At 44.9% G+C, this 13939-nt stretch overlaps 1 protein-coding gene across 1 annotated transcript in view; it reads left to right on the forward strand.

Annotated features, from left to right (window-relative positions):
- LOC142588925 (uncharacterized) overlaps positions 1-13939 on the forward strand; it is a 103671-nt gene that overhangs the window by 71354 nt on the left and 18378 nt on the right. The window contains exons 22-28 of the mRNA XM_075700736.1: positions 1058-1108; positions 3477-3545; positions 3957-4019; positions 5558-5617; positions 7781-7834; positions 8512-8595; positions 11405-11455. Coding sequence (XP_075556851.1) covers positions 1058-1108; positions 3477-3545; positions 3957-4019; positions 5558-5617; positions 7781-7834; positions 8512-8595; positions 11405-11455 — 432 coding nt within the window. The remainder of the gene's footprint in view (positions 1-1057; positions 1109-3476; positions 3546-3956; positions 4020-5557; positions 5618-7780; positions 7835-8511; positions 8596-11404; positions 11456-13939) is intronic.

Here is a 13939-nt window from a genome sequence, read left to right on the forward strand (position 1 = left end):
GGGGTTTCCTCGATGGTCCAGGGCCAAGTTGGCGCGGTCTTCGGATTGCGGGCCTGGATCGCGGCTTTGCGTGCGCATCGGGTACCTGAACGCACAAGCACCTCCACCAGATGCTACGTAGTAGTGACGGTAAAGAACACAGTAGCAATACTGTTAAGGACTAAACTAACTTTTATTGAGCGAACCTGTGCCCACAAAAGCAGGTTACAGGCAAAGCACAACGATAGCGGCCAACACAGTCGGCAATCGTCGAAATATGATCTGTGGGGCAAGTGTGTGGGCTTTTATGCATGAGTGAGTCATCGAACGTTCCAGAATAATTGCTGCTGTCCGCGTGTCTTCCAGAAAGTTTAGCATATTAGCGTCGCGCATACAAACAATCAGGTTACGCAAGGTTCAGGGAAAACAGACAGTGTATAAAACCATCGCTAACATTCTAGAAACTTCCCATACGAGCAGGCACATCCTACGCTCAGCAATAACATTTCTTAGACGGTGGAACGCGGTCCCCCAACAAAGATAAACATGTGTCAATACGAACTGAACAATTGTAATAATTTTGTTCAGCCTCATCACATTGTGCATGCCTTTGAGGCGGAATCACAACTTTACGTCTAGCCAGCGCAAATCTTTCTTCCTATGTCTACAAATCATGACTACCCTCCGCGTATCGAAATGTCGTGCGCTCTTGCCAATAAAACATCGGCTACGTTCACTTCACTATGCAAGCACTTAGTGGCTCTTCTATGTTTTCATCGGACACCTTCAACATGATTTCTCAGTGCGATCCAGGAGCACTTAGAGGTCAAATAAAACAAAATCCAGGCTGCATTTTAAGCGATAATTACACTTCTAATAAATAATTTCGTGACTTGTATTGGCAATAGAGATTAATTTCGTGCATTGCACGAGGTACGAGGCTAGCCGTGCATGTTATGAAAAGTGAAATATGTTATTAGCGTGCATATAGATGTTTTCAACGGACTGACCATTTCTGTGAACGGAGCATAAAAAATTGTTCATTTATTTATTTCCTTCGGTTTCTGTTCTCTTTTAGCTTCTTCTGGCGGCAGCATTGGATTAGGTGGTGGAGCTGGGACTGGTTCAAGTACGCGTACCTTTCGCACGTATTTATTACCACATCAATTACGCGCATACAACAGAGGCGCACTCGCGTCTTCACCACACACAGTCATGGCATCCACGGTGCAGGCGGGGACAATGCGTGGAATGTCTGGAGGTCACTAGAGACCTATATACACTCGGCCTATGCGCTTGGCTGCAAGAACGACGCTTCCAAGTGTGGAATATGGGGGTGGACGAACTCCACCGCCACGCTCAGTTCATTTGACAGGCCAACGTACGTAGTCGAGCCGTGGGTTCGAGCGTTGTGTGCACAAGCACTAAAGTTACTGTTGAGCAGTTTTGAGCGATCAACGCGCAGTGGGCGGCAAGTAAACCGAAGGATGCTGGCAAACACCGACGGCTTTATCACCGACTTCACCTCGTGCGCCCTTGATTTACGACGCCTAGAACCCCGTAGGCGGCACTCATCATCACTCTAGCGTGTTGAGATGCCTGGGACAGGTCGGGCCGCTGTTCCAAGGTGCAGCTACAGTTCCCTTGCGTATTGAGTCACGGGAACACGTCACTCCCACGTTGTCTTAGAACACCGTTCGAGCAGCTTAAACGCGACGCCAAACCTTCCTGCCGCATTCAATATTTCGCATTTTTCTACGAAAGCGACCACTACAAGCACAATAGAAAAGGCAATGCTCTAAAATTTGGCAGATTCACCTAGCAATGCAAAAGAAGGTTGGCAAGCTGAAACTAAATGAAACACTCGTGTAAGGAATGAAAACAAACACTAATTTTCGCTCAGTATTGTCGAACTTAGTTGTTTTGAATCGCTGCAGCGGATAGGAAATGGTGTCTTGCCGCCCTGCACGCCATTCACATGAGTCTCGGAAAGCATGACGCTGCTGCTTGAATTTCATGCGTACTTTGGCCATTCACGTACCGGTTCTTTTGGCTTGTCATTCTGCAGGAACATCGTTTCCTTTGTGTCATCTCAGTAACAATACATCTGTTGTCCGGGTATCGGTTCACCTATATACAATGATTTCAATGCGAAAACATTATGTGCCGCATTACGGGAAATCCGTCGCCGTCGGCGTGACCGAAAGACGGTGCCAAAAATGGCCGACGGCGCGAGAGCGTAAAAGCACTTCAAGAAATGCTCGCATTGACGTCAAATTTCTCAGTGAGTTTCCTGTAAAAAAAGTAAACAAACGGCTTTGAATGGAATCTTTGCTCCATGTCGTTCTGAGTAGGAATCTGGCCCGGGCCTCCGGGGTGGTAGACGAGCACGCTCTCGCGATGCCACGGCTGCTCCTCGGTTCTGGTTCACTAAATGTGTGCCTAGTGCTTGCTTCATTGCACACGTCACGTCGCAGCCATCTCACGGACTAAAGTTGTGGCCTGAGTGCATGCGTCATGGGGCACGTGACAGCGTAGCCAATGGGGAAGGGGTGGCACCCCGTCATGAGCGTACAGCATGAGCGCGTTCACGACGTTCGGAGGTCTACAAACGGCATAATGCTTTCGCATTCCCACACATAAGCCATAAGCCTTAGGTGCCTCAGCCATTTTTTTTTTCATCTTGTCTGTGTCCCATGGCTGCTGCTCAACCGGAACCCATTCAACATAACCAAGGAATAACCACCTCTGAAGCATTCTCGTACCGTCACGGTGGCTCAGCGGCCATGTTGTTTTGCTGCTGACCACATCACTTGTCCGGTTCCCTACCACGGCAACCCTCTTAGGATGGCGGCCTAACACCAAGCGTTGAGCGTGCATCGGAATAGAACATGCACTGGGTGCGCACCGAATCAACGGCAGGCGTTCAAAATTAAGAAGTCCTTTTCTATGTGCGTAACTTCTTTGTAGTCCCAGTGTGCCCTTCGGGCATTCAACTGCGCCACTCTTTCAAATAACAGTAGGTCATGACGGCTATGAATAATGTGGCTCTTTTGGAATAGCTATTCAGGGGTTTGTAAGAATTCTTGAGCTCTTTTTATGTGTTCAGAATTTTGTTTAAGAGGGAGATTTTGTCAGTGCTGGATATTGAGCACGTAAGCATTTTCTCGCTTTCTTTAGGTTCTGGCGCCGTTTCTCATGGCGGTAGTGCTTTGGGCAGTGGTTCAGGATCTGGTGGTTCGAGTGAGTGAAGATTCCACCTCTTCAAGGCCACAAGCGCTGTTTTCACGGCGAGAGGTCAAGGCGGTTTCTCAAAGCAAAGCCAACTCCTTGCAGTTAACTATAACCCAGGCATACAGTTGTTTTACGTCGATAACTACGTACTTGTGAGATCATACGGGCTCTTCTCCACTTAGTTAGAGTCCAATCTTGCGACTAACACGATTTCGCAGCTCAAAAATTAAAAAAGTAATAAATAGCATTTTAACTTCTTCTAGTTTCAGGTTCTTCTGGCGGTAGCTACGGCGGCGGCAGCAGCAGCGGCGGATCAGGCTTTGGTCTTTCGGGTGAGTGAAAATTCGAGCTGCTAGTAAAAGAGAGAACTCCTGGCGTAAGTTAAAGGACATGGTGAAATGCGCGCGCTTTGTAGCTGAGGTAGTGAAACTGGTGGAATTTCAAACAATCTCATAATTTATTGAGAAAGAACAGAAACAAAACTATATAATATCAACATTGCCGTATCAATGCTAAAACGGCCCCCGCTACAAATTTTTTCAGTGCCATCCCCACAGTGTGCAAACCTGTCCCACACATTTATAACTGACCCATCAGCAAGTTTCACTTTCTAAACTCGATGTGCATCCAGTTCATGTCGCTCTGCCTTCGGTACGTGCGCAAACGTTCAGCATACATATTTTGGCGAAGTATACAGCTCGGGTACCTCCCACTCATAATTTTATTTTATTTTTCTGTTTTAGGTTCGACCATTGGTGGCTCAGGAACAGCTGGCGGAAGACTGCCGGGATTGTCGGGTAGCTTGGGTATGCGCATCGGGTGCCAATTTACTTGTGATCAAGCATGGCGTCATTCTAGCAGCTGCAAACTGTGAAAGCACTTTCGTGGTTGAACTTATGAATAGTTTGAGGTTAAGTATCTTAAAAGGAAATCAAGCAACATTACTTATATTAAGAAAGAATAGCACAACATATTTTATCGCTATGCAGATTGCATGTACACGCATAATTGTGTAAATAATCATCCTTTAGCACTAATTCACCTCCCTTCCTACCTCTTAAAGCATCGAACTTGCTCCATCAAAAGCTCTGGCAGTTTCCATTCTTGCTCACTGATTTTAATGTAATATGTTCTGTACTGTACCTTAGTGTCCCAGAAATACCTTTCCAGCATGCAGGGCCTCCTGAACTGTTTGCATATTTCGGGACCTGCGCACATCAATGATAATTATGACGATTTATTTTCATCCCCTTTGAAACGGGCGGTGACAAATTTTCACCTAGCCTGATTGAGTTAATCAGACATGCTATACATGTTTTACATTCTAGCGTTTCTCGATACACCTACTTAATCTTTTTTTCGCTTCCTCAAAACTTCGGTATCTTGTACCACTACCTATGCATGTAACGTACGCGGTGGTATCAGTCTCTCCCTTCTATTTTTCTAGAAATACTCACAATTTATCTTCCTTATCCCGACTGGCGGCCGCTTGATTCATCTGTCCACATTAATTCGAAGCGCTTCTGGAAGTTGTACGTTATCTGCGGATTCTCGCTGGGTGAAACCATTCCATTTCATTAGGATGTTGCCGAAGAACTTCAGTTTGGCCTAGTTGGTGTTTACTGCATATCATATTGACCGCAAATACAGACGCGTACAGCGGAAGAAAACACAAAAACGACACGGGAGGTATTAAGATTTGCTGGGTGATCTTCGGATTTGTGTTGCAGCGTACGCATGCCTCATCTTGTTGCCAGTATTTGCCCTGGTATATTTTGGTTCATGGCAATAAGCCAGAGTGTCAAATGGCAAAGCACTTCCCTTTGTGTTATTGCACAGATTCTCGATCCCTTCTAATTTCTTTCTTTCCACTCTTCGAGATCTCCATGTCCCTTTTTGTTTCCATTCATTGCATCCAATTCAGTGTCTCTGTTTCCCTAACTTTCTTCCTTTCTATTTACACTTTCAATTACCCTGCACCTGTTCGCCAACTTTCTTGACCACTTTTTCTATGTTGTGTCCACACTTTTCAGGTGCACATACTTGTTCACTTTAGCCGCCCATTTTTTTTTTATTCTTGGTCCTGAGTCTTTCTTCAAAACTAATTTAGCTCTGCGCTTCTCTGACTCAAACGGAATCAGGAACTCGGGACGAATTAAGGTGCACCCTTTCTACGTATAAGCAGGGACAACCGGCGGAGTATCATTTCGGCGTCCTGAAGCCATATATATTCCAGGATTACTTTTTTTTCAATCCAATTTACTTTACCCGCAATATCGACAAGCGCGAATCTGCAGGTATTCTTTGCCGCACTGCCCGCGCTGAAACAAAGCCTCTTTTCCAGGATCTGGCGGCAGCATTTCGGGTGGCGCCGGATCACGGCCAAGTCAGATAGGAGGTTTCGGTGAGTGCAACTGCTACCTTCTCATTATAGAATGCAGAGATCGTTAATTGTAAAGGCGCCGAGGAAACTATGTAAGGTGCGTATTTACTGGCTAAGGACGCGGGACATCAAAGGGGTAGTGAGCATAAGTTTGGGTCGGACGCTAAAGACAAACAAAACATAATTTTAGACTAGTAAAGAATTTCTCGAACAGCGTATATTTCTTAACATAGCGGGAAAAAGCCTCATTCCTGAGCAATAAGAATGAATTAAGTTTACTATCTGTAATTTTGTGCTGAAACCCCAGGGGCCAATACATCAGGATCACATCACCAACTTCAATGTATTTCCTTGTATTATGACCATTTTGACTGAGGAAATCTCGGCGAAACTTGCTGGTTTCAGTGTCTCGTTACCTTGTAATGCAATATATCCTTTATCTGACGAAGATTGTTAACCAGACACCGGTTCACGCAGACAGGACTGATGGCGCACTCTTAAACAAACACCACCAATTTTAATGAATTTCCTTGTATTATGGGCTCTTGTCATAGAGCGCTTAGGGAAACTTGCTGGTTCAGTCATCTGTTCCTTTACAAATAAAAATATTCCTCATGTGACGACAAATTGTTAATCAGACGCCGGTTCACGCAGACAAGATTGATGGTGCAACAGAATCCTTGAAACCGTTTTAAGGGATTTTAAGGTTATACTGATTTCAATTTTGAGTGCTTCGAGATCTCAGTGAGAATAGGTGCTCTAAAATAAGAAGAAATAAAATCAAAGACTCCACTGTGCCAACTTTCAGAAAAAACTGCGTTCTTTCCTATAGTGTCTCTAATTTCCGCACCTAACGGTGGTTGCTTCGCGCAGTACGTTAAGCATATGACTGTGTACCAACCGGCTTTCAAAACAAGTATTTCCAAAGCACTTCGTTCGCTTTTCCTTAACTTGATCAATTGCTAGGTCCTGATGACGTGGAACTCGATAACAACCATGTTGCACAAAGCGTTTTGTGACTGCCTAAGGCTAACTAACCATTCTGATATTCCAAGTTCTGTGTGGAACTCCTGATGAGAATGCTGCTGGTCATCCAGGATTTTCTTTACATATGCTTCAACCTACGAAGGTTTGAATTTCAATAATTGCTTTGTCTACATTTTGCATTGTCCACTTAAGTATTTTCAGCGTGGTTTTCAATATCACCAACTAGATAATCGATCCAGGAGATACACTGCACTAAAACGCTAATGTATTTCTTTTGATTTGGGTGGTAACCCAATTACTCTATAAAGTGTCTTTGCCTGACCAGGATGTTCCCTGTCAGGCGCTCGAACATACAATATACTCAAGTGCCGCACATGGCAATGTTACCTCTTGGAAGATAGGGCGAATTGTGACGCCTGCGGCAGAAAGGATGTTCCACATCCGTCACCAAGGTCTGCAAGTGGGGGCGCAGACTAACACTCCCAGAGTTATAGTAAGAAACATAAATACCCTAGAAAGTAGATGGGGAAATGACACCGCGATAGCTCAATTGGTAGAGCATCGCACGCGAAATGCGAAGGTTGTGGGTTCGGTCCCCACCTGCGGCACGTTATCTTTTCATCCACTTTTATTTCCATTATTTATCGTTTCTTTATTTCATTTATTAAGCACAAGTAATTTCCCCTATGCTGTCCTTGGTGTCACTGTTTGTTGGCTTCTTATGAGGGAAAGTTGTGTATTTTGTACCAGGAGGAGGGCTCGCTCATTGTGGATTATTCATCTCGCTTTTTCTGTCAAGCTTCAATGCAGTCGGCGTCATGAAAGCGCCAATAAGGGATGTGCATTGGAGGAGAACTTCTCGTTCTTTTTTCTGATTGGCTGACATTACTAAAATCTTTAGGTGGTGTGCGCGGAGGTGGTGACATCGAGTAGAAGTACTCTTACAAATATATTGACTAATTTCGTTCTTCTTAATGCTCATACGTTTTCCAGTGTGTGCGCGCGTGTGTGTGTGTGTTTGTGTATCTATGTGCATTTGCGTGTGTCTGCATATATGTGTGTGCGTGCGTTTGTATTGGTGTTTGTGTGCCTGTGTGTGTGTTTGTGTGTGTTTCTGTATGTATGTGTGTGCGTGTATGTGTTCGTATTTGTGTTTGTGTGCGTATTTGTTCATTCGTCGCCTTTTTCTTATTTCAGGTGGCTCCGGTGGTAGCCTTGGCGGATCGGGATCAATTGTGACGGGAGGTTCTAGTGAGTACTGCTCCATCATTCAACCCTACAAAAACAAGAAGCCCGGCTTTTAATATGGAAACATTGCTCTGCAACGCAAATAAAAAGTAATAAACTGAAAATAACTAAGATACTATAGCTTGAAAAGCACTTACCGCAAAGCAAATGATTCTCTCTATTATCGTTAACCCGTCTAACCACAGTATGTCATCACGACTCAATCGTTATATAATGTATAAAAAAAGAAAAAAAGTCGACACGCTTGTACAAACATCCCAAAGTTGATTAAAATAAAATTGGGACATTAGACGTGTCGAACCGACAATCTGATGACGGGACAGGCCATAATGGTAGACTCCGGTTTGAATTTGACAGCCTGGGATTTTCAACCTGCACAAAATTCAAGTACACCAGCGTTTTGCTACCGGCTCCCATTTAAATGCCACAGCCGAGGTCTGGACCGAACCTGTGACCTCGGCTTAAGCAGCACAACGCTATTGCTATTATGCTACCATGACAGATCCGCACATCTAATACATTCGTTGTCCACGCAGCACTTCCTATGACTTCAAGTTAAAGCAAAATTCAGGAAGGTATTTGCAATATTTCGGCTCAGTGGGCGCACGTTATCTTTACGAAGAAATATTTTGTTAGTGGAACAACGGCCTGAACTTCTGATTTTGTCCTTTCTTTTCTAGGTGCTGGCGGTGGTTATGGCTTGAGTGGCGGTTCAGGAGCTTCTGGTGGCGCTGCCTTTGGTGGAAGCGGTGGATCAGCAGGTGGTATGTAGGGGGGCCGGGAGAATGGTACCGCTTATTTCTTTACGAAAAGTAACGTTGCAGACGCGAGAATGCTTCAGTATTTCGAACAACTCTTATATTAGTAATGCAAATGAAAACTGCCGCTCCGGAATAAATAAGAGCACCGCTCCCATAAGACGCAGAAAAGCAAAGTACGCTTAGCTTACTAATTTTCACCCTCCTCGCTCGGCGTATGCACCTGAAGCAGAACCAGCAACACGATATTGATGAGCCACCACTTCATCGGTGACGCGAGGATAAAGTATGCAGCCCCCGTACGAGCAGAAGAACACGCTCGTCGCCTGACTGAGTGATCCTAACGCCATCCTAACGATTGCTCTGCCGTCATCAACAATAATGCCAGCGTTCATGGTCGGGCTGCTTCACACAATAAATCTGGTGACTCCTCACCACTCTGCCGCCAGAAAATTTAGCCGCCGCATAACCCGCTTTTCTTTATTCCGAATGTGATGATGTCACTCCTTAGATTAGCTTGTCACGCGCCTTTGTCTCACATACGCCCCGACTTGTTCCATTCCACATGACGCCTTCCGCAAGCACGCGCTCTGTATCTTCTATTTGTGACACCATTGATTAATTCTTCCGGGACTCACCGGCTTCTCGCAAAGGTCATTTAAGACAATAACTAAGACTGTATTTCACGGATGCATGATCCGCCTGAAACAGTCATAGTAAAACTGCAACGTAGATATATTCTGCCCAGATTTGCCTCGCTATAGAGCATTGATGACGCCTTACATGGCACATCTACAAGGCTCATCTTGACCAACCAATGAAAGTTATTCGAATAATTCTTGCGTCTTTAAGCCATAGTATGCATTTGCACTGGCTGGCCTAGTATAGGTTTGCTTTTAAAATCTGCCCAGTGGCGGGATACAAAGCGCGATCTCCCACCGCAATACCCGGATGTTCTACTCATAGGCTAAAGACGAATGTATGTAGCAAACGAGTAATTTCTTCATCTTTTCATTCTTTCCGGACTATTAGGGCCTTAAGACGATCAACGCGAGCATCATGTCGTACACGAATAATTTTCTTGTAAAAACAAGAACACGTCCATTTCCTCCATGCTACCCTAAAGGCAGCTAGTGCTTTTAGACGATATGTAACAATGCCCAGCCTTCATTATCAGACCGTGTTGTAATGCAACAGGCTGTAAGGTTTCTTCGTCGGAGTGGAATGAATCAGTCTTCGTGCCTTCGTTCTGGAGCTACTCTCATTGTAGTCTTCATCGTCGTTATCTTGCCATCGCCTTGACATTCATGTCCCACGCAGAAAACTACCGTACACAATTGCTCACCATCAAAGAAAACGTTGCACCATCTAGTAACGCTTTACGGAACTCCAAGCCACGGTTACATAGCAGTGTACCTACAGAGCGCGTAAAAATATTCCTTTTTTGTGATTTTTCGGTTCTTCCGGTGGCACTTACGGCGGCAGTGTTGGTGAATCAACTGGTAGGTCGTGGGTTCCTTCTGATAAGAGTAACTATTATCTATTTACGAAAACGAGTATTACTGTAATAATAGAATAAATAATGCTTGAAAACTTGAGGTTGCACTCCTAATGAAAATGAAACCTGGCACGCTGAAAGTAACTAAAAGAATTATTTAATAAGTGGACACTCAAACACATTTGATAAATCAGCACTTTTACTGCGAAGGGTGGACAGGTCGATTAGACTGTAGATATTTTCACGTGTGTGGAAAAGAACTGGCAGCATTTGTTAGGAGCCGCCGAGTCCTCACTTTCGCAGTGGTAGGTTGCTCAGAGGTCTCGAGGGAAGCGTGTGCGATTCTTCCTTGTTAACTGGGCTCGTATATTTTTTTGCTTTATTGCCGCCTAGAGCATTACGCATCAATATTCATCGTATCGAAATGGACACAAAATGGAAACGAAGACCGAAAGAAAACCGACAGGGCAAGCCATTGTCAGGTCTCCGTGTTGCCTTTGCATTATAGAATCAGTATTGCTTAGCTTTTCCATTTGCTTTATGAGGCGAATTTCTTAATCTGCATATACGCCTTTTCTACCCCTCTCGTTAAAAAGCGACACAGCTGGATAACCACTTCTCGTTCATTTTTGCTTAAGGACCGGTGGCTTTGATTTTTGCATCTTAACAAGGTGTAGGCTAACGCTAGTTAAATGTTATGTATGAATATAAACCTTTATGTGCCTACTTTGTATAAATTCGCAATTTAAATCGTGGCTAAACGCCTTCAAAAGCAAATAGTCTAACGCCACAGGCACTAAAGTCATGTGTTTCTCTATTCTAATTCTTTGCACCTTCTGAGGCCGCTGCAGCGGCGGCAGAGGCGTTGCAGGCGGTGGTGCATTGGGCTTCGATTTCATTAGGAAATCGAAGGTTACTGATATATGAACGTTGAGATTATGCTTCAATATTTGAGCGCTACACTTCCCTTAATTAATTAGGCTTCCCTACACTTAATTAGGCTTCCCATCAATATTTTTCCTGGCCAGCTTTGGCAATACAGATTAATTTCGTGCATTATATGGGGTTCATTATGTTATTGTGTGTGAAGTTATTTCAAAGAGAATGGAAGAGATAAGTGCAGCGCCGTAACTGTCTCTCACAGGAAGGCACCTCAACAGCACTGCACGGGGAAGGGGGTGTGGAGAGAAAACGTTATTGCGCATGTGCCTTCAACCGACTGGTCGGGGGTTTTTTTGTTTGTTTTTGTTTTTGTTAACCACGCATGAAAAGTTAGTATTTATTTATTTCACTGCTTTGGTTTCTTGTCTCTTTTAGGCTTGTCTGGCGGTGGTATTGGGTTAGGAGGTGGAGCAGCGGGTGGTTCAGGTACGGATATCTTTTATACGCTTTTATTGCGATGTGAATTATGCGGGATACAACAGGGGCGCGCTCGCGTCGTCGCCGCCACCGTGGCGCAATCGCGGTGTCGACGGTGCAAGCTGGGCCTGCGCGTGCAGTGTTACGAGGATGCCAGAGACGTCCTAACACTGGACCTTTGCGCTTGGCTGCAAGAACGACGTTGCCAGATGGACGTTCCGACACGCTCAGAGGAATCGACCCAGCAGTGGAGCCAGGCCAGCGCAGTTCCTTGCGCTTCGAGCATGAGCGTCATGCGCACGCGCACTAACGTTGCTGCTGAGCAGTCTTGTGCGATCAACGGGCAACGGACGACAAGAACGCTCCTTGGCTAATAACTTAAAGAGCCCAAATAGGTACATAATAGGCCCCACACGTTCACCCAAACACGCAGGCACACTAGTTACGTCCTTTCTTCGTTAATTTGACGAGGATTTAATCCTGGTGCCTTTTCTGAAAGTGTGAGCCTATTTCGCATCACCTGTTATTGACAGAATACTATATATAAATGATGCCTGTACGCAATCGAATGAAATATTTCGTTAGGCGCCTTCAAACGAAACCTTAAGTTCGCGTATCACGGGTCAAGTGCCACGTTCCTATCTTTCCCCTTCTTTGCGTTCTGCCGGCACTAGCTATGGCGGATGAAGTGGTGGAGTGTTGAGTGGTGTAGGTAACCGGACCTCCTATGACATTACGAAAACTAACGCTGCGTGTGGTAGGAGTGATGGCAGGGTGATTTCAAGTATCACCCATTACGCCTGTAATATTAATGAAAAGTTGGTTTCTGGAATGGACTCTTTAAGAAATACTCTTTAAGAAACAGTCACTGTAAAACAATCGTGTTAATTTTCCTCAACGTCATCACTTGATCTATGTCGCCCAGGAGGCACCAACACAGTATCTAGCCAGCATACACGCCCTTGCTATTTTCCGAAAGCAGTAAGAACTCTGACGCTTCTCTGGCCACTTGTGCCTACTTAGACCAGTTCTTGAGGAGAACTTCGCCAGGCCTCTCGAGTCGTACGTCTGAGAAACAGTTCCTGCTCAATTTTTGAAGGATAACCTAATTTCACTGATGTGTAATATATTGCTTTGTCTCGTAATAAAGTTAAATTCTTACTTCACAGGAAATGCTTAGTGCTGCTTGAATACTCCGAAACCACTATACGCCTAGTGCACCGCCTATACAGGTGCCACTGATGGCCACCTAGCGGCCGCTTCCAACGTTACGTGCGGGAGCATTAGCAGATGACAAGCCTTTGTAGCAAGGATGGCTGAAGTTCGGTGGCTGCAATTTGTCCTTTGTTCGGGCGCTAGACTGCTTCTTCTGGGGTGACAGCTGTAGGGAAAACGCTGACCTCTGTAGGAGCGGGTATGAACACGATGTTACGGGTGTTTGGGACAACGCGGTCCACATTCGTGCCTGGTGCATCCCGCAGACAAACGCCACGAACCCCATTTACATGAAGTGGAGCTCATCTTAACTAGCTGATAAATTTGGTTGAGTAATTCGATGTCTCGATCGTCTTTTTTTAATTTTACCCTTGCTGTAATATGCTGCTTCTGTACCTGAATAGTAAGCACCCGTCGTTAGCGCAGACTTATATCAAACAAATCCGCGTGGTGCGATGTCTACACATACCCTTGTGATTTTTCTGCCAATGACTACATGTAACATCGCCGAATAAGTGCAGTCAAAGTCGCCTCAAGGAGAGTAATTACAAATTTATTGATGGAAACGCGCACACTGGTCAACGAAGTCGCCAAACGCACAGGTTAATAAAAGCGCGTGTTAGCGCTGTACCACTGATGCAATTCTGCTGCATACGCCGATGAGCTGCCGTTCCCGCTGCAGTTATTGCAATTTTAAATTTCCCAAGGGAGCTGCTTGGAAACGTACAAAGTTAAGCCTGACTAACTTTTCAGTACTTTTTTTATCTTACTAGAGAGAGGTGCCACATGATATACTTAAAGGCAGAGCCGTGCCAGTCAAAGTAGATGAGTGCTGGCGGCAAGGCCGGGTTTATTCCTCTGCGGCTTAAGCATAATAAGAAAGAATTCAGCTGAGTACAAAATTCACATGCAAGAAGAGACTACGTTGTGAAACAAACAAATCTCTCGGTGTGGTAAGTCTGCTCAGACAGTATCGAAGTGTGATGACTTCCCAAACGTGGTGCAAAATTTTCAACGGAAAATGGAACAATAATACCATATGCTGCAACTTTAGCAATTCTTGCCCTGAACTACCTATTTTCTAAACACATTTCCCAAAAAATCACAATGTCTAAGATGCCCTCGGGCGAAAACAATAAAGCTGTTAAAGAAGCACTTGCTTGGCATCATTCTGATAAGACACCGCGTGATTTATATCCTTTACAAACGAGGCAGGGTGAAAACCTCGCAGCTCAAAAGAATCGACAAGAGTTATGCATGAAGCAACTAGCAGCAGTT

The sequence above is a fragment of the Dermacentor variabilis genome, chromosome 7, assembly GCF_050947875.1.
Source record: "Dermacentor variabilis isolate Ectoservices chromosome 7, ASM5094787v1, whole genome shotgun sequence".
NCBI classification, from domain to species: Eukaryota; Metazoa; Arthropoda; class Arachnida; order Ixodida; family Ixodidae; genus Dermacentor; species Dermacentor variabilis.